Genomic DNA, 22,510 nt, shown 5'->3' with positions numbered 1-22,510 from the left:
TCAAATAAAGACTAAGTATTGCTTGGTATAATGCCCCATTCACACCATATAACTGCAGCATATTGAATAGCTTCTCTCTTGGCACCTTGTCATATGCCTTTTCCAGATCGACAAAACTTAAATACAGATCTTTGTTATATTCCCATGCTTTCTCGACTATTTGTCGTAAAGTGAAGATCTGATCATGACAGCCTCTATTTGGCCTGAATCCAGCTTGTTCTTCACCAAGCTTTTCTTCCATAATTCTTCTCAACCGTTTCTCAAGTATACTTGCATAGATCTTGCCAGGAACACTCAGTAGAGAAATACCTCTGTAATTCTCACATTCAGTTTTATTTCCCTTTTTATATATGGGTACTATGAGAGCTCTACTCCAATCATCGGGAATTCGTCCCTCTGTCCAGGCTTTCTGAACTATGCAGTGCAGCCACTGTAATACTCTTATACCACCATACTTCAGCATTTCAGGTCGAATATCATCTACTCCTGCTGCCTTTCCACATTTCAAGCCTTTGATGGCTTTTTCTACTTCAAGTATGGATATGTATTCCTGACTGCATGCCTGGTCAGTGTTTTTAACCACTGTGCTGTCATCACTGCTTGTTTCATTTAGCAGTTTTTCAAAGTAATTACTCCATACTTCAAGGATATATTTTTCTCCCGTTTTCATGTCACCTTTATCATCTCTAATTCCTTTTACAGCACTCTTTCCTCCATTCTTAAGTTTCTTCAACAACCTCCAGAATATTTTGCCACCTTCTTGATATTTATTTTCTATATTCTTGCCAAAGTCCTCCCATGACTTTTGTTTAGTTAGTTTTACACAGTGTTTAGCATTCTTGCATTTGTCTCTATATTCTCTAAGAGCAAAAGCTGACTTATTTGCCAGGAACTTTTGGTATGCTTTCTTCTTTTCCTTCACTGCCTCTTTAACTTCCTGTGTCCACCAGGGAGTTCTGATTTTTTTATCCTTACAAACAACCTCACCACATGCCTCTCTGGCAGAATCAATCAATGTTTTCTTCAGAGTTTGCCACTGAATCTCCAAGGTTTGGTTCCTGTTCTCAAACTCTTTCATTTTTTCTTCAATAATCTTTGTGTATTTTAGTCTACAGTTCACATCTGAGAGCTGCTCAACTTTTATTCGCTTTAAAACTTTCTTACATGTTATTCTTTTCAATATGAAATTCAATTTTATCCTGCTCAAGACTAAATAGTGATCACTTCCAATTTCAAATCCTCTGTACACTCTGGTGTCCTGCACCAGGAAGAAAACATCACTATCAACAATAACATAGTCAATGAGACTTTTCTTATTCCTAGCCTCTTCTCTCCATGTGAATTTGTGCACATTTTTATGTTGGAACATGGTGTTAGTAATGACCAGTCCATGTCCTGAGCAGAAATCCAACAGATATTTGCCATTATTATTAGCTTTGCTCTTTTCTCCAAATTTTCCCAAAATATTTTTGTATGTCTGACAATCATTTCCTACTCTGCTATTCAGATCCCCAACAAGGACCAACTTTTCATTTTTCATTGTGTCAGTTGCTTTTTCTAAAGCCTCAAAAAATTCCTCCACTTCTACCTTAGTAGAACCTTCTGTGGGACCATAGGCACAAATAAGTCTCATTGTCCAGTTCCCCATTCTCATATTTGCCCACATTACTCTACTTGAGACTGCCTGCCATTCAAGAAGATTAGCCTCGTATTTTGTGTTGAATACTATGGCTACTCCTTCTTTTCCTTGATTGTCATTGCCTGAATATAACATTTTGTATTTATTGCTCAGAAAGAGCTCACCAGTTTTGGTCTTTTTTGTTTCAGTCACCCCTATTATGTCGATCTGGTACTTATCTAATTCCTCAGCTAGCTCCATTTCTTTGCCATTCAGGCTTCTTACGTTGATAGTACCGATCTTTAACTCTGGTGATGTTGAGTTGGGGTTTATTTTCAGATTTGTTCCAGTAGCTGACTTTTCGCTGTTCGCCCTGGTTCCCTGGCGAAAACAACGGGGGCCTTGTTTAACCGGGCGACGCCCCAGCCGGCATGAAATTTTGTCATGTTGTACCATCATTCTATATTTTGGTTTAACCAATAAGAATACAATTTGGTCGGCTAAATCCCAAATTGCCAGCCCATCCTCGTCCGTTCAGTATCCAAGTAGATACCCAACAGGGTGCACCACGAGAAGGTGAGGATTGGACATTAGGTCAGAAGCCCTGGTCGGTTCTCCGCATTCCTTTAAAGGCTATGTGGAGGTCTCCTCTCAGTTATACAGCTTTGACCCTTAAGCACCCCAGAAAATAGGTATTATAAAATAGGTATTATAAATAGGTCACAGAAAATAGGTATTATAAAAACTCTTCAAGTCATATAACATATTCAGCAGTGCAGAAAAAAGCCAAGACCTCAAACATCTCATCCTTCCACAAAATGATTATAATAAAAAAATAAATAAAAAACATAGAAAAGAACACTGTAAATGAGTCTTCCTATAAAAATGTCATCAAAAGACAGGAATAAAAACAAGAGCAGTATCACTGCCTTATATACAATCTGTCACAGACAACATCTCAAAGATGCTACAAAGAATAAAAGTGCCATTCTCTCCATTAAAAGCAAGATTTCAAGTCTCCTTCACCCTCCAAAATCTCTCTTAAATGCATCCCTTTTAAAACCAGGGATATGCAGAATCAATTTCATGTGGAATTTGCCATGTGGGACAAACTGGCTGACCAAAGGAGAGATGCACATCAGAGAATATCAAGAATGTAGAGAAGAAAATTCAGTACTAGTTGCACATAGAGACCAAACATCAAGAATTATATACTTGCTTAATCTTTTATCCAAGTGTAAGCAAAGTACATGTAAAGTATCTTCATGACTAGGCTACTCGTATATAGAATCTAATTACTTCACATCAATTGCCTTTAGTACTCCATAATGCAAAGTCCTTTTGGACAGGTATAATGCTATACATTATAAGAAGAGCTACAACCTATACAAGTTTCAATCTTTATTGAGATCTCTATAAAGAAGTAGCCTTGTTATGAAGATCTTCTGCTTACACTCTGATAAAGGATTAAACAATACTATAATTTCTTGGCAAGTTTAATTTATAAATAAACAAGTGAAAAAAACTTTCTAAAACATCAAGTACTGTGGCATTATATAGAAATGGCATATATTGAATACAATTTTTTCAGCGCATTCAAGGAATCAATAATCAAAAAGTTAAAATTTTTCATTTTGGTCTTCCGAGGCCATGCTAACTACATCAATTCACCTAAACCTTGGTCTTCTCAGTCCTTTCACTGCTATTCTTACACAATCTTGTTTTGTTAGCATTTCACTCTCCCAATTTTTTTAAGTGACTAGACACCTTTTAGATTAACTCTTCTTACACCTGCTTAGACAAGCAGGTTGTCTGAATGGATAACGTCACTATTCTCCAACCAACAAGCTGTAGTTCAAATCCTTCTGTGGCATGGATGAAAATCCAGCTTATTTTTCACAATTTTTAATTCCAACAATTTTTTATTAGTCATTTCTCAGGAACTTACATAAATTTTACCCATAACATGCTTACTAACTGAACACTTAACTTAGCTTTAAAAGAGGTATACCAAGAGTAGACATATCGATACAAAATTAATAACGGAAAAAACTCACGTACAAAGATTATTTAATAGTATAATTTTCGCCCGTGTGTCACGGGCATCTTCAGTACATTAAGCTCAAATTAAACATCTTTAGTTATCTTACACCAGCTACTTAGGTGGCGCTTTTTTGGAATTGTCAGTTATTGTTTAATTTGAGCTTAATGTACTGAAGATGCCTGTGACACACAGGCGAAAATTATACTATTAAATAATCTTTGTACGTGAGTTTTTTCCGTTATTAATTTTGTATCGTTAACTTAACTTAGCTATTTTTAAAGCATATGATGCTTTCCTACCATCCAAATTCAGTAAGGTTATTATTCCATGGTCATTCTTCCTTTTACTTGCTGCACTACAATGAGATTCTTTCAAATTTATCTTGGCCTACTTGATTAACTTCTTTTTGCAATCCATATCTGATATTGTAATCCAAGCTATATCTGACTTCATCCTCAGAGGTAGAGAATAAATCACATGGGAATTAAATGGATGAATGCCACTTTAAATCAGAACTTCATAGATGTTGTAGATCTGATATCATTAGAAGAGTCGCAGTCCATTTTTCCTTTCTCACCATGGTCATCAATTTCCTGGACTGCAATTTTACTACTCCTAATCATTACTCTTCTAATGATATCAGATCTACAACATTTATGAAGTTCTGATTTAAAGTGGCATTCATCCATTTAATTCCCATGTGATTTATTCTCTACCTCTGAGGATGAACTCAGATATAGCTTCCTATGCACTGCTTCTCTATCAAGCAATTTTTCATGCCAAGGCACTGCATCATGCTACCTTTTCAAGTTTATTATAATCATCTACCTTATAGTTCCACAAATATCCTTTCTTAGTCTGAATTCTTGCATGCAATGTCACCTTCAAATTCAAAACTGCAATCTCACTAACTGGAATGGTCACCTCATTTGCATACGGATTCTGAGACACTATTACTAGATGTGCTATTACTTGTAATGCATGTCCTGTCACATGCTGCTTAAGGTGGTTCTTTTAGTGATTCTATAAATTCTTTCTCTTGACTTACATTCATTCTCTCCAATGTATATCTCATAGTTAAAATCACTCATAATGGTAATCCTCCTTGTAATTTAAGCAGTTCAGTCTTCAACTGATCTCACACCAAACCATGTCAAAACCATTTCCTGTACTGCTCATATTACCACCACCACTGTAAATCTCTACTCTGGTTGGATTTAATTCCTCTGCAATCATTAGCAATACTTCCTGCTGCCCTGCCTTTCTAATCTGCACTCCCACTTGAATACACTGAACCCATCACACTCAACCTGTAAGGATATCCCTCTACTGTCAGCCAGGTCTACTAATGTCAATCATTTTTGGTTCCAGTACAACTAAAGGAAACTAAGAACTACTCATCGTATTCCTGATGCTTCTGGCCTTAGTGTATATACGTGATAGCCGAACACCAGGCTGATAATTATTCTGGTAACTTTTCAAACACGGTCAGTTCAAATAGGAAGCTAGAGTTTACTCCTCAACGAAATCACCCACTATATATAACACCCTGTTAGGAATGACCCCCCCCCATCGTTTCTGGGGTCATCCCTAACAGGAGAACACACTATCAGAAACTGGTTAGTTTTCACAATTCAGCATAGTGTTACATATATCAATTAATTGTTCATAATTTGTTTACTTGCTTGTGTAACCCTATATTTAAATATATGCAAAACCTAACTACCATTTCCTTTAAAATCAAATAGTGTGTTCTCTTTATCCTGCTGTTGTGGCTGAGACATGAGTAGTAAATGCATGCCATACCTTCTCTCAGTTTTCAACATTGTTAGTTGATCTTTTAATTTATTTTCCCTGACAATGAATGTCCATGTAACAAGGAAGAAATGCATAGGAGTAATAAATTCTACACACACACATAGGGGGGGGGGGGCATAATTAAAGAGGAGGTATTCACAGCCCTGTAGCAAAAAATGTATTGGGTGAAATTCAACCAAACTTGGTGTAAGTACATGGAACAAGGGCTTTTTATTTGCAGAAGATAAAAAACAGTACAAAATTCTGCACCAGGAAAATTTTGGTGCTATGTGGTTTGGGATTAATTAAACAGTAATAGCTAGAAAAGACACAACAAATCAATTTTCATGTTCGTATAACTTACAGGTGTGGTTCAATATGTCCTCCTTTGAGATGTTCTAAGAACTGCATTCTGTGAATGACATTTTCTACAGCAGAATGCAACAGACCTGCATTGATTTTCCTCACATGCTGCACTATTCTGTCTTTCAAGGCTGTTAAAATTAACAGCCTTCCACCATTGTAGACATACATAAATTTGACAAGATCTTCCACAGCCAGTATCATCCACTTCCATTTGAGCTAAGAATGGCCTAGTTTCTACATCAACATGAAGCAAAGCTTGAGCATAGGAGATCTTTTAAGAGATAAACCTCAGTATTTGATGCAGGATTTTCTACACAGTTGAGTATGCATGTCCAGATGTCTTGATATTGCACGAGCATTGCTGGACCCTTGTGTGTTATTCATTTTGTGTTCCACAATGGCAATTGCAACTTCATTAACTTGTTGAGAAATAATCCATTTGCATCCTCATCCTCACTGCTAAAGGTCTGCTATTTTCAAATCCTAAAATCATTTTTTTTAAGATTTGTTATTGTCACTGTACCTTTTCTCCTATCCTTCAAATGCTGGAATTCTGGAAGCATGGCATTAGCATTACCGCATCATTGATAGTAAAGCCTGACTAGCAATGCACATTCCAGTAGTGTGAGATCCACAGGCACTTCAGTCTTATCAGAATGATGCAAATCCATTTCGTCTTCCTTATATCCACCAGCTCATCAGTAGAAACAATCAGATTATGCAAATATTACACGATTCTAGCATCAATTGTCTACTAGTGGCAGAATTTTGTACTTCTTTTTCTTTCCGTAAATAAAAACCCTCATGTTCCAACCATGCCGAGTTTGGTTGAATTTCATCCAATACATTTTTCGCTACAAGGCTCTGAACCCCTCTTTAATTATGGCCACCCTGTGTGTGTGTGTGTGTGTGTATGTGTGTATTATTTACATGTGACGATCACTGTTTAATTTATAATAACTTCATACCAATTGCATCATCAACCTCTGAAAACTTGACATATCTTTTTCTGCTCAAGATGCCACTTTTCATCCATCCCACTTTTAATTCCATACACATCTCAGATCTGCCAGCCTCAGAATACTCTTTTCATGTTGGGAGCAATACAAAAAATTCCCCCTAAAAATTCTTGATGCTGTCCAGAGAAGGGCAGTTTGAATGATTAATGATCCTTCTCTCAATGGCTCACCTTAACCACAGTCTCATAGACAATGTGTTTCAGCCTTGTCTTTTCTACATGTATTTTCGTGTTTAGTCCTCCACTGAAATGGAATCCATCATTTTCCCCACTTAGCTTAGAGAACCAGCAGCAGCTGTCATATATATGTAATATAGTAATATAGGGATTTAGTTGATCTAACTGTATTCTTAATGGCTTAACCCAAATTAGCATGATGGTAAAATATGATAGACTTTCAATCCAGATGGAGCATCATCAGATTAAACAAGTACCCCCACTTTTTTCCATCAGGAGTAGCAAAAAGTCAGAATACTGGAACAAATCCCAACTCAACATCAGCAGAGTTCAAAATTGGCACCATCAACATATGAAGCAGCAATGGAAAACAGATGGAACTAGCAGAAGAATTGGTTAAGTACCAGACCAACATAACAAGTGTTATTGAAACAAAGAAAACAAGACCAGTTAACATTTTTCTAGGCAACAAATATGTTATATTTTGGCAAAAACAATCAGGGAAAGAAGAAGTAGCTATAGTATTCAACATTACACATGAGGATAAACTTGAATGACAATCGATATCAAGTGATATGGAAAAATATCAGAATGAGGAACTGGACAACAAGCCATTTATGCTAGTCTCTCACAGAAGGTTCTACAAAAGAAGTGGCAAAATTTTTCATGGCATTAGAGAAGCTGAGACAAAGAAAAAAAAAGGAAAAGTTGGTGGTTGTGGTTAAACAGTAGAGTAGGAAATAATTACCAGACATATAGAAAAGTTTCCAGAAAAATTTCGGTAAAAGAGCAAAGCTAATAATAATGGCAAACACCTGCTGAATTTCTGTTCAGGACATGACTAGTTATTACTAACACCATGTTCCAACATAAAGATGTATACAAATTCACATGGAGAGAAGATGCAAGAAATAAGAAAAGACTCACTGACTATGTTATTGTTCATAGCGATATCTTCATGCTGGTTCAGGATACAAGCGTACACAGAGGATCTAAAATTGGAAGTGATCACCATTTAGTTTTCAGAAGGATGACATTGAATAGCATACTGAAAAGAAAAGCATGTCAGAAAGTTTAAAAAAGAATCAAAGTCAAGCAGCTTTCACAGCTGAACTTCAGACTCGAATATGCAAATACAGGTAGTTTTCACTTTACAAATTTTTTGGATTGGAATTTTTATTTTAAATTGTGCATGGCAGTTCGCGCAGTTAGCCTAGTAGATGTGCGCTTCACAACCATATGCCTGGGGAAGGAGTGTCCTAGATTCAATTCCCGTCGGTGACATGAGGAGCTGAAGGATCTTCCTCAACCATAGCCAAGTTAGCCGGTCTAGTGCGTGGACAGTAGGGTTCCCCCCCATAGGATAAACTGGGGGGGGGGGGGGTATCTGCAAAGCAGATAAACCAGCCTTGAGAACTCAACACTACAGACATTGGATATACCGGGGCATAGGGCTGACCACCTTATCCTGTGAACGGTTTGAAATCCGATGATTAATAAACCCTCGACACTGCAAGGTAAAAGAGGGAAAAGGAAAATGAGATTGTGCACGGCAAAGGTGATTAGAGGCATGTACGGGGAATTATGCAGTATGTAATGATGTAATAAACAGTTAGAACAAACCTCAGTCACTCACGAGCCTTGACAACGTGAGTGTGTCATTCGTAGCTTTCTTCAATTACACCTGATTTTTTACAGGGTGGTCATAAAATAACTTTCCCTCTTTGGAGGCATCTGTAGCTAAAACCAATAAACGGGATGAGACCAAATTTTATATCAAGACTTTTGAAGGCATGGGGAGATGATTTCTGTGAAAAAAAGATTTAGTACCAAAAGTCGCCGATAGGGGAAATTTTGGTACTGGCAGAGCCAAAAACAAGCGGATAATTACACATTAAAAGCAGATAAAATGGAATAATAACATTTCGACGGTGTAAGCGACAGCCGCGTCACTCATTCCAACTGGATGTTCAGATGCCCAAATTCTGCAGTTGTGAGTGTTGACCGACCCATTCAGATAAAAATGAGCTTCATCACCCCACAATATTCTCCAAGGCCAGTCACTGTCGACCTCCATTCGGGCAAGAAATGTTAGCGCGAAGGTCATGCGCTTATCATAATCTGCGGTAGTTAGTGCTTGCACACGAATGAACTTATACGGATAGAAGTGAAGCATTTTCTGTAAGATTTTTCAGACTGTACCATAAGTCATATCAAGTTTGCGAACTATGGCACGAGCGCTTGGACCAGTACTGGTCCCCGTGTTGTCGAACACCGCAGTAGCAACGTCTGTTACGGTCTCTTCTTGCACTGCTTTCTGTCCTCTGCCAGGTCTAACTCCTAGTGATCCAGTTTCTTCAAATTTCTTAATCATAGTCTCAGTGCTACAGCTGACATAGGACCTGTACACTGCTCATGAAGCCTTCTAAATTCCCGAAGGGCCACTACGGCATTGCACTGTTTAAGGTAAAACAACTTAACAAGTAAAGCACGCTGAGGCAAGGTAGGACGCATATTGAGCACGATTCGTCAGTCATTCGAATAACTGCCTGAATGTTCCCAATCCATTTTTAAGTGGAATTGGTGGCGCTGCTGTCACGTACGCACAGTAAAATTTGCATAATCCTTTTTACCTGCATTTACTGCTTTCATAATTCCTTTTTTTTTTGTACATACTGTTTCGAGTCGTTTAATTGTAGATAATTCTTGTAAATCTCCTAATGTGATAACTGTGTGCCTTTCTATAAATAATTGTGTACGAGAGGGAGAACGAAGTAATCGGCTTATAAAAGAAAATGGCCTGAACCAAAACACGAGCAAGGCAGAGTAGCACGTGAGTTTCTCCAGGAAGCTCACCAGAGTACGGTAAGGCACTAGTTGCCAGGGAGAAGTAAGTGCCATGCGCAATGAAGAAAAAGAGTGACGTAGGAAGAAAACCATAGGGCGTGCAATATAAAATCGGTTGCGGCACCTACAGAGTTCTCTTGGTCCTTTTCTTCAATGGAGTGGTCAACCTGTAGCCAAGCAGAGCAAAGTTCCAGATCCAGCAAGGAACCCATCGGAGAATAGAATGCCATGCAGAGCTGATTGACCTGAGAGCGGCAAACCTACACTGTCGCTTCCATGAAGACATGCCCTACCCGAGACCATTGCAGATTTGTGTAGATGAACTCTCATAAGAATTAGGACGAGATCAAGGATGTGCTGCCTGGACGCACGTGTAGAAGGCCAAGTATCTCTTCATGCCTGGGTAAAGTAGACTTTTGATATGTTTTATAAATGTACTGAGAGAATCATGTGTTGTTAGTGTGATGGACTCCCAAATTGCTAAGGCTGAATAGTGAAAGGACTTTAGTGTTTTCACTCAAGAAATTAGAGAAAGTTTCAGCTTTAAGCTGAAGAGCCTGTGTAGAATTGCTTTAGAGATATTTTTACCGTGTCGAGTGCAAATCTCTTCCAGAAATGCTGTTGGCGGAGTATAAGATTGCCCTGTAACTGAACTGTAATCCTTAATTAATGTCTTAGAGAATGTGTAAAAAATTTAAAGTAATTAACAGAGTACTCTAGAGCCTTAATATTGATATAATAATAATATGCTTGAAATGATTCATATCTGTATACTTTCGTGAAATTGATGATTAAATGTTTTTGTTATGTTAATTTATTGACTTGTCTGATTTTCTTTCTATTGAACTGCTCATAAAAGTAGAACCAAGGCAGGGAGAGAATAAAAGTAGAAGGCTACGACTGCAAAGCAAATCTTGATATTTTAGATGATCTAAGTAATTAATAGTTCCGGTTAAGATAAACATTGTTCAACTATCTAAGACATAGATTGGCACAGCTAAAAATAAATTTCTCTAAGTCTGAAAGGGAATTAGCACCAGTGCAGAACAAAGGAATTGGCGATAAGCCATGGCAGACCCTTGATGTGCTGATATACGTGCACTACCGATTGGACTGGTTCATGGCCTAGACCGAGCTATAAGACTGCATCAAAATTAGTGTAAACTGAATTTATAGTAAGTTACTTAAGAATGAAAAGACACAGCATGTTAAAGAACCTCAAAGATAGAAAATTCAAATAAGAGAGTATTAAAATGAAGTCGCGAAGGGAACAACAGCGAATCTGACAAGGGCGCAACCGAGCAAGAATTAGTTAAAGTAATTAATAACAACAAGTATTAATAATATAAAGACAAATTTTACACAATGCATCTAACCATTCCTCATCAGTAGCTTACATTTGTCCTAATATAAAAATAGTCTTTTTACCTCCAAATACAACTTCTCTTTTACAACCAATGGATCAGGGAGTGATTGCTATGTTTAAAGCACATTATCTCAAAGAGACTTTTGAAATGCTAACAGAAGCAACTTATAAAGATGGAGACTTTTCTATCAAAGAGTTTTGGAAGAGATTCAACATTTTAGCTGCAATTTGGGTAATGCAGAACACATGGCATAAAATTTCTGAAAAAACTATGAAAGGACTATGGCATAAACTCTGTCCTCAGTTTAATGATAATTTCAAAGACTTTGAAGACCCAACAAAGATTGTGAATTCTGAAACTCAAGCGATCTTAGGTATGGCTAAGCTGCAAATGGAAGTTTCGGAAGGTGATGTTAATGAGCTGCTTCAATCTCACACTATGGAATTCTCACCCAATGATCTCCTTGAATTAGAGGAACAAGAAAGAAACGATGAAGAAAAAGACAAATGAATATGAAGCTCCAATTCGGTTTTTCACTTTAAAAGGCCAAGAAGAAGCATTTAAACTTCTCGAAAAAGCTCAAGCAATCTTTGAATCACAAGATTCAAACTTTGAACGATTTAGTAAATTTTCCTACAAAATGAATAATGCTTCTGCTTCTTGCTATCGAGCTATTTTAAATGAAAAGAAGCAAAATTCAACGAAGCAGATGACACTTGAGACCTTCTTTGAAAAAAAAAAAAAAAAAGATGCACCGAAACTTACTAAAACATCTCCTACTACCTTGATGGCTGCCAATTCACTTGCAGACTTGTCATGGATTTATTTAGGAGTATAACATCATCTGTATAAAGTAGTAAAGAACTGAGATTAACATCTCTAATTTTGAGACGTTAATAATGTAATCCATATAGATGATGAATAACAGTGGAGATAATGTACACCCTTGTTGCACACCTGACTTAACATTGAACCATCTTCCTTCAATTCTAACTGCTGATTAGTATCTCAAATAAAGAGTATATATTACTTGATATAATGTCCCATTTACACCATATAACTGGAGCATTTTGAACAGCTTTCTTCTTGGCACCTTATTATGACTTTTCCAGATTACAAAATTTAAATACAGATCCTTGTTATATTCCCATGATTTCTCAACTATTAGTCTTAAAGTGAAAATCTGATTGCGACAACCTGTTTGGCCTGAACCCAGCTTATTCTTTTCCAAGCGTCTCCTCCAAAAATTTTTTAGCTGTTTCTCAAGAATATTTGCAAAATCTTACCAGAAGCACTCAGTAGAGAAATTCCTCTGTAATTCTCACATTAAGCTTTATTCCCCTTTTTTATAGATGGTACTATGAGCACTCTACTCCAATCATCTGGAATTCGACCTCTGACTAGACCTTCTGTATTATGCAGTGTAGCCACTGTAAAACTTTTATACCTCCTTAGTATTTCTGGTCAGATATCATCTACTCCAACTGCCTTTCCACATTTCCGATTTGTGATAGCTTTTTCTATTTCAAGAACAGATATATATTCTAGATGGCATTCCTGTTGAGTGTTTTCTACCACCATGTTGTCAATGCTTTTTTCATTTAGCAATCTTTCAAAATAATTACTCCATACATCAAGAATATCTTTATCTTCAATTTTTATGTCCCCTTTATCATCTCTAATTCTTTTTAGAGTACTCTTTCTTTCATTTCTAGGCTTTTTCACAATAGACTCCAGAATATTTTACCACTTTCCTGATACAGTCAACTCTCGATTTAATGAACTATTAGGGGCTAAGGGTTGTCAGTAAAATCGCAAATCTTAGAAATAGTGTTGAAAATAAAACACTTTTAGTGGTACAGTATTAATATATTTTAATGAAAACATTTTTATGTAAATATCATTTTACTGAGAATTGGCCTTCAAAAAGCACCAAGTTTCAATCGCTTTCCACTTTTATACTGTTTCTTAATAATTAACGATCAAAATTGCCAAAAATGTTTGCAAGAAGCAATCACCTCTGGATATGAAGATGCAACTATGAACGAGATGATGTCATCCATGTGTTCTCTAACCACTGATAGTTTCAGACCAGCTGGAGCCACTTCTTCTTCTTCCTCGTTATCAAATTCCTGATTGCCCAGTAGAACATCTTCAGCAATCTCTTCTTGACTGAGGATTTGGTAGCCTGGGTCGCCCTCGTCGATGTCTAGCCATTGTTCAATGTCATTCTCACTGACATTATCACCAGCTCACATCAAAGTTTCATGGAAATCAGAGGTTTCCATGAAACAAAACCTCTGAAATCGTATTCTGGTTCACTCCCGTTCAATAACTTGATCCAGCCATTAGCCAATGTTTATCTCCTTCCAAGCAGCATCAAAATTAAAGATGGCACATTTGATGTTGTATGTGTGAAAATTTTGAAGTGTCCTGGCTCCTCTTGTTTCTTTTTAGGATCGCTTTTGTTCTCCAAGACAACCATAACCTCTTCAAGAAACTTCTTCTTATACAACCTCTTGCAGGCAGTGATGACTCCCTGGTCTATATAGGCTGTATTATAGAAGTGGTGTTCAGAGGAAGGAAAATACATTTTATTCTTCCATTCCTACTAACCAACTTCTCAGCATTAGGAAGGGCTGATGCATTATCAAGAAGTAAAATAGCTTTTACATCTTCAGGAGAGATTTTCAGGACCTCTTCTTGGTAGTTTTGCAATTCAGGTATAAAGTGATTGAAAATCCAGTCAGAAAAAATGTCACTTGTAAACCAGGCATTCCTTGAGCTGGAATAGATGACAGGCAACTATTTCATAACATTCTTCAAACGCAAGGCTTTCGTGCTCTTCCAACTACCATCAGCATTAGCACAAAGTAAGGCTGATATGCACTGCTTGTTTAATTTACCGCCAGGCATGCTAATCTCATGTTTCTTCACGAGGGTATTTTCAGGAACAGCATGAGAGAACAGGCTGGTCTCGTTTGCATTGTAAACTTGAGACAAAATAAGACCCTCAGATTCAATGACCTCATTGATGTATTTTCTGAAGGCTCGACTTGTTCAATATTGGCACTCAGTGCTTCACCACATTTGCCTGTTTGTAATGCCATGGCGTTTATGAAAGTGGCAAAGAATAATACACCAAGAATAATAATGTCACTAGACCGCTGTTGAACGAACCACTTGTAAACTCCTCATTCTAAATCCTTATGCTTGGAAACTTCACGTTTCATATCTGCAACAGTGAAAGCACTTTTGGAGCTCTAAACAATTTATTTTAGCAAAAAGTGAGTAAATTTGTCTTTATTTTTGCATATGTCTGAAACTGTTTGCTTTTTTCACCCCATAAAGTTCACAAACATGAGCAGCAGATGCACCACTTTCCAACTTACCCAAGTTTCTGTGCTAACCTCAAGTTTACTCATTTTCTTTTAACCCCAGAACTGATATTAATAATGATTAATAACAGTTTAACTAAAAATTACTCCAGCAACAGCATAAACACCATATGTTTTGCGCTAGCAATGCTATGCTACCAAACCAAAGCATAGCATGAGTACACACAATATATCACGAATATACATGAATGTATCCAAAGATACAATTTATAAACACTGCCAATCGCTTCCAATTAACCATCGTATTATTTTTTTATTAATTATTTCATTATCTGTATTTATTTGTCAAATTATGTCTGTTAAATCTGAAGTCCACTGAACCAGGGTCCGTTAAATCGAGAGTTTACTGTATTTATTTTCTATGTTCTTACCAAAGTCCTTCCATAACTTTTGTTTAGCTAATTTTACACAATGCTCTGCTATCTCACATTTTTCTTTGTATTCCCCAAGAAGCACAAATGACTTGCTTATCAGAAACTGTCAATATGCTTTTTTCTTTTCCTTGATTGCCTCTTTAACTTCCTAAGTCCACCATAGAGTTCCAATTTTTCTATCTCTGCAGATTACCTCACCACACACTTCTCTGGCTGACTCAAAGTTTTCTTTAGAGTTTGCCACTGTATCTTCAAGGTTTGTTTCTTGTTTTCAAACTCTTTCGGTTTTTCTTGAATAATGTTTGTGTATTTGATTCGACAGTTCAAATCTGATAGCTGTTCAATTTTGATTGGTTTCAAAATTTTCTTACACACCTTTCTTTTCAATATGAAGTTCAATTTTATCCTGCTCAATATTAAATGGTGATCACTTCTTATTTCAAATCCTCTGCATCCTCTTGTGTCCTGAACCAGTGGAAAAGCATCACTGCTGACAATAACATAGTCAATGAGACTTTTCTGATTCCTTGTATCTTTTCTCAATGTGAATTTGTGTACATTTTTATATTGGAACATGGTGTAATAACATGTAGTAATAACTAGTCCATGTCCTGAGCAGAAATCTAGCAGATACCGTTATTAGCTTTGCTCTTTTCTCCAAATTTTCTCAAAACATTCTTATATGTCTGGTAATCATTTTCTACTCTGCTGTTTAGATCTCTAATAAGACTCAACTTTTCCTTTTTCATTGTGTCAGCTGCCTTCTCTAATGGCTCAAAAAATTCCTTCCCTTTTTCCTTAGTAGAACTATCTGTGGGACCATAAGCACAAATAAGTCTCATTGTCCAGTTCCCCATTCTGATATTAGCCCACACCTCTCTACTTTATATTGGCTGCCAATCAAGATTACCCTCTTCACACCAATTAATAAATAATTTACTTCACTCTAACAGCAAAGAATTACAATAGAACTAACTATATGGAACTTTGACTACTGTATCACCTGAGTAAGTGTAGAGAAGTGTGTGTGTGTGGGGGGGGGGGGGGGAAATAAGGAAATGAGAGAAGTATCAGATTGTAATATGACAATATGTTCAAGTGGTATGTTTAGGCTGCAATTTTTAGGATTCTTCTGAAACACCCAAGATGAGATTATAACATGATGAGATTATAATATTAGATGGTGTGTGTATGAAGGAGATTAACAGTAATAGGTCTTTATTAATCTCTGCAAGTTGCACTAATTTGTTAAAAAGTGGTTTCTAATGTTTTTAATTCCTTTTTTAGTAATATATATATATGTGGAATACAAAGTTTTTTTAACTAAAAAAGAAATTGAAAACAGCAGAAAATTAACACATACTTTTCATAAAGGAAGAAAAATCTTGCTAACATACTGCTCTGCAGATTGATAGTGGGCAGTACTGAAAACCCATGTATCTGCTCAGATACATGAGTTTCCAGTACTGAAACTACTGCAAGTGTTTAGAAAGGATAAGAATTGTTCTTTTCTAGTTTTCTCTCCGCAGACACCTTAATTATCAATAATAATAAATGGTACCACAGATGCTTAAAGCTAGCAACCATGTGAGACACTCTTCTGCCAGCACTTGAGAAGACTACTTCCTGAAGCCAAACCAATATTAGACACCTTTACACACTAAATCTTCAATGAACCTTAGCAAGACTTTTGATCATGTAGAATTAGTTTACTGGTCGTTTTCCCTGAAGGATATTACCATAACTTGAATGAAATGCTGGAACAATCTGAAAGTGAGGTTTTTTACCACTTGTACCATCAATTTCTTTCATTAAACTTGTATTCTATGAGGAATTTTTTTTTTTACACTGAAGTTGAATAAACCATTCTAAGCATTAGTAGAAAAGACAGCTCAATTTACCAATCCAGATAAATATGTTGAGAATACATGCAACTTGCCTGGGATTTGGAGTGAGGTATGGCAAGTAGAGCGACAGCCGTAGCAATTCAATGATCATTAGCAACTTCCATTACCAATATTTATTAACAACGACTTTATAATTCCACTTTCATCTCAAACTGTTAGAATAGCATCAGCCATATTCATCCATCCATTCATGCACCCTTACAAGCATTTCCATTACATCTTGATTCCCTCTAATGCCACTTTTTGAAACAATCCCCTTTCTCTCCATCATGCCTATTATTTAAAAAAATAACAACTGGTGCCCATTAAAATCTAATGACAAGAGGCTTCTCCCCCCCCCACAACCATGGAACCATTCAGAGCACTGGTATTCCATGGATTTAACAGCCTCAGAAAGAAAGAAATGGTGAAGAAGATTATTTCAGAAAAGAAGGGAAAAGTAGCTTAAGTGAAATGATACTTACTATTAAAGGTTGATGCTTTATGATTTTTTGTGCTTCCTGCACAGATTGTACTCTCTGACCTGCAATGCTTATAACACAGTCTCCAATATGAAAGGTATTGTGAAGAAGAGGATGTTCTTTTTGTTTCCATCCTGCAATCCTAATCAAATTTATGTAAACAAAATTAAACTTCAAAGAGATCATTCATTACTAATAAATAAATAAATAAAAATAAAAACAATTTCATAAAGAACCTTATTCAAAAAGCAACAATAAATGTTTTAACTTGAAGACAATTATAAAATAACACATACAGTGATGAATACTTTGCCCAATTATGTTCCCCTTCCCCTCTCTTCTGGCACACTTAATAGTGGTATAGTCAAGATCTTCTGGAGTAGCTATGCACTTAATGATATATACAGCACAATTTCCATTATTTGCATTATTAACACAATTTGCATTATTTGCAATAACACAATTTGCATTATTAATCCAAAAGAAGATCATCCTGTTCATGCCATTTCAAACCAGTTTTCTTGAGAAACTCAAGAAAACTGGTTTGGCACAAAGGCTTATTAAATAAGATCCTCGTATGATCTCTCCTCTGATTGCAATTTGTCAGTATTCTTTCTGGTTGTTCACTGTATATGTGCTAGATGGATCTTCATCCTCAAAGTTGACAACTAGTAATGGTGGAGGTATCACAGGGTGCAATTCTTTCATCTACTTTCCTCCTTTTATATCAACAGACTTCACCATCAGACTGCAAATCAAATCCACAGGTCTCATGATGGCAGTATATTGCTTATTCTCATTTTAACAAACTTCACTATATAAATGAGCAGTCCAGAATATTTACTTACCTCAAACAATATTAAATACTAATCTCATTCTTCAGTAGAGTTCTGTTAACTTATTAGCAAAAGAACATATTGCTTCCACTCTTGCTTTTTAACAATACTCAAATCTCTAGACCAAGATTAATTAATGATGGAATAACTTTTATCTCCAATCTTTCTTGGCATAAATATAGTACCAACCTCTTTCATGAAATATAGTTATCTTTGTAGCAAGCATTGCTTTGCCTGTGAATAACTACTAAATCTATAAAGATCACACAATCATTCAGTCGTCGACTACTGTTTTCACATTTGAAGTGGTGCTCCTAAGTGCTCCATAAAAATCTTTCCAGTGCAGAAGAAAGCAATTAGGCTGAATAATGATATATCTCTCACCGTTTCACCCTAATGTTAATTTTTGCTGTGTGCATTTTTTACAGACATTTTTATGATTACTATAATTTCATGGTCACTATAATTCCCCAGTAATTCAACGATTGACATCATTCCCCTGTTCTCCTTGAACAAACTTTTTTCCCTCTTTGTTCATTTTTGATCTTTCTTGAGAATGAATTTTCTACTATCTTCTCTGCTAGCTCCTCTCCTTTGCAGTAGTATGTACAGTCATACCCCTAAGTTACGTGGTAGGTGGGACCTACAAAAAACGCATAAGTCGAATTCGCGTAACTCGGGGTATAATTTTGCATGTCATTTATAAATACAAACATACAAAATATTATGTTAAAAAACGTTTAATTTTCTTGACAAAAAGCTCTGGAAAGACTTTTAATGGGATTATATTGATCAAATGCACTTGATCAATATAATCCCATTAAAAGTCTTTCCAGATACAAAATATTAGTTAATTGGGACCAAAGGTTTACAAAAACACCTATTTTTTTTAAAGAAATATATTCATAATTGTAGTTTTTCATACATAAAAAAAAGAAAGTTATTTCTATGTCGATCGTTTCATAAAATCTAATAGATTCGTCTGATGGCATAATGTCTTTTTCTTGTCACGCAAAATTTCTTCATAGCAAGCCAATGATTTTTTCGTTCCCCATTAGAATCTATGTCCTCCAAAATCTCTAAACCTTTCTTTTATGATTGTTCTTACTCTGGATTCGTGTAGACCAAACTTCTTTGCTAGCTCACAAATTTTCATTCTGCCTTCAAAATTCTTAATAATGTTGAGTTTTGTTTCCAAAGTTGATGTTTTTCTTTTCTTGCTAGCTATATCAGAATCGGACTTGCTTCTTTTGGAGGACATTATTATTTATTATGTGATAAAATTTGTATCAAGAACATAACATTAAACAATCACAAGGTTTGTAGACTATAAAAATCGTGTATGAATGGAGAACGTGCGAAATACGTCAGTGCTTGTTCACGGCATGTGCGACACTGGCGAATGAGGCCGGCACCGGAAACATACGACTAGTGGTGAAGCGGAACGGGAATACGTACATATAAGAAACCGCATAACTCTGGATTCACGTAAGTCGGGGTATGACTGTATTTAAAAAATATATATACCCCTTTGGTATGTATTTTTTTTAAAGAGTACAATCAGCAGGTTTTAAAATGTAAGTTTCTTTTTTCTTCAACTTTTTGCCTCTGCACTGCACCATTATAAAAAGAACCTCTTGCATGAAATTAGCATTATTAAAAAAATAAGTAAAGAACACAAAAGACGTGGATGAAGGTCATAATAATAACAAATTTTAAACTCTACCAGAATTCTGTGTTGAATTCTAGTAAAAAAAAAAAGGAGGGGGGAGGGGGATATTGAACAATAACTTCAAATATCAAATTCATTTAATTCCTAATATGTTCAAAATTAAAAACACAAAAATATTATAAATACTGCCTAGAAATTACATAATGGATCTATTAAAAGCTAGTTCTGTTGATTTTTCTTAAGCCATATTAGTATGCATGTCACAGTTTCAGACACTTGACTATAAAGCCATGGAAAAGAAGGAAGCATATCAAAAGTTCATAGCAGGTAAATCACCATGCACTCTGACAGAATGTAGAGAAAAATGTAAGAAAACAAAGTAGTGCATAAAAGCTGCTAAATAAAAGTCACGTGACCTAGTTATATATAAAAAAAAAAAAGGAAATAAAACAATTTGAAAATTATAGAAGAATTTCAATACTAAGTGTTTCAATTGAGTAATGTCAACAAATCAAAATGGGAAACTGGGCAGTGAGTTTTCTTATTTGTGCCTATGGTCCCACAGAAGGTTCCAAGGAGGTCATTGACTTCTTCCTTCAGAAAAAGTACTGTAAAAAGAATCAGATGATAAAAGATGACATGAAAACTGAAGATAAAAATACTCCAGATATCTGGAGTAATTACTCTGAAAGACTGCTAAATGAGACAAGAAGTGAAAGAATAGTGATAGAAAATATTCAAGAGGAATGCAATCAGGATTCAAGTCAAAAATCTGAAATGTGGAAAGGCAGCCAGAGCAGTGATATTCAACTAGAAACATTTAAATATGGAAGCATAAATGTTTCACAGTAGTATACTGTATAATTCAAAAGAGAGTCAGAATATCGAGATTTGGATGAGTGAATTTAAGTGCTTATAGTCTTTAGTAGGAAAGTGTGAAGAAGGCTGTTCTAAAAAATAGAATAGAGGAACCAAAGAGGAAAATGAGAAAATGTTTCAATGAGTTTGAAACTTACTTTTATGGATGATGACCAGAAACTGCTTGCATTTTTATAGGCTAAGAAGAAAAGGTATAAGCTAGCCCAAAAAATAAGGCAGAACCATGTTCTGGTGACACTAAAAGTTCACTTATTTCATTTATATATTTAGCATATGAGGATATACCTGCTTATATGGTTTCATAAGAAAGTGCTGTACCTGCCTGTGAGGCCTATACAGGCAGGTACAGCACCATTTTATGAAACCAATAAGGTCACTAAAACTGAAGTTTACTAGGTTATGCTCATGCCACTATTCATTTGCTACCATGCAGATCTGTCTAATATCTTTCTAGCAAAAGACTAGAGAATGTATGTAGCATAGCAAGCTGTTTTTGTTATATACCCTCTGTCCAAAAAGAAACTGAACTTTTGATATAAAATAAAACACAGGCCAATTATAATTATTCAAATCATTTATTTCAATCAATATACTCTCCCTCAGCTTTGATACAGCGTTTGGCACAGTCGATTAATTCGTTAAATGAGTTTTTTATATCGGTTTTTGGGATACTGTTGAGGGTCATGGTTACTACCGCTGAATGTTTTCAATGAAAGGAAAGCGATACGCTTTCCTTTCATCAGCAAATGAAGTCAGGGGGAAGAGAAAGAAGTCACAGGGTGCTAAATCAGGTGAATACGGTGAATGATCCAACACACAAACTTGGTTTTTGCTCAAAAACTGTCTCACAATGTTCGAACGATGAGATGGTGCATTATCGTGCAAAAGTGACCAGCTGCCTGCATCACGATATTCATGCCGTACACGACGAATTCTCGCTATCAATCGCTTCAAAACTTCAAGATAAAACTCACCATTGACCATTTGGCCAGGCAGAGCGAATTCTTTGTGGATAATGCTCTTGGAATCATAGAAACAAATCAGCATTGTCTTTACTTTTGACTTCTCCAAGCGACTTTTTTTCGGATGCCCCTCTTCTGGTGGTCTCTGCTCAGCACTCTGGCGCTTTGTTTCGGGCTCATACTCAAAACACCTCATTTCATCACCAGTAACAATCATTAAAAGGAAGTTTGAGTCCTTATGAGCGGTTTTAATGAGGTCCTTGAAGTGTTCAATTCGATAAATTTTTTGGTCATTGGTCAACTTCTGGGGAACAAATCGTGAATACAATTTACGAAGGCCCAAACTCTCTGTCAAAATGTTGTGCACAGTTGATTTTGGAATCCCAATTCATCTTCAATCAATTGCACGGACGATTTCAGGTTTTCTTTGATGAAATCATGCACTTTTTGGATTTTAACTTCGCTCAGTCTTCGTCCTCAAGCGTCTCATGACCACTTTGAAATTGCTTAAACCACTCGTAAACTTGAGTACAGGATAAGCATTCATCACCGTATGTTTTTTTGAAGCATTTGATGCGTTTACCAAGTTTAACACAAAAGTCAATAGCAGCTCTCTGTTTGAAACTCATTTTCCGACTGTTCGTCAAAACACACTGTCACTCTTGGCACTATAACTCAGCTTCTAATGAAACAAATGTCATAAACAGTTGACAACACTAATGTAGATTGCCACTTTCGACAACAAAAAAGATACAACAGGTGGCGCCACTAGTCTCTTCTATTTTCA

The 22,510-nt window shown here is 36.1% G+C and overlaps 1 protein-coding gene across 1 annotated transcript in view; it reads right to left on the bottom strand.

The window, feature by feature from the left end:
• Nucleotides 1–22,510, bottom strand: part of LOC150107192 (uncharacterized) — a 177,089-nt gene that overhangs the window by 47,330 nt on the left and 107,249 nt on the right. The window contains exon 8 of the mRNA XM_090391051.1: nt 17,378–17,516. Coding sequence (XP_090247177.1) covers nt 17,378–17,516 — 139 coding nt within the window. The remainder of the gene's footprint in view (nt 1–17,377; nt 17,517–22,510) is intronic.

This window comes from Typopeltis vanoorti, chromosome 4 (genome assembly GCF_054136105.1).
Source record: "Typopeltis vanoorti isolate ZY-2024b chromosome 4, IOZ_Tvanoo_1.0, whole genome shotgun sequence".
NCBI lineage: Eukaryota > Metazoa > Arthropoda > Arachnida > Uropygi > Thelyphonidae > Typopeltis > Typopeltis vanoorti.
The sequence above is the reverse complement of the archived record's forward strand: the minus strand, read 5'-3'. Positions and strand labels throughout refer to the sequence as shown.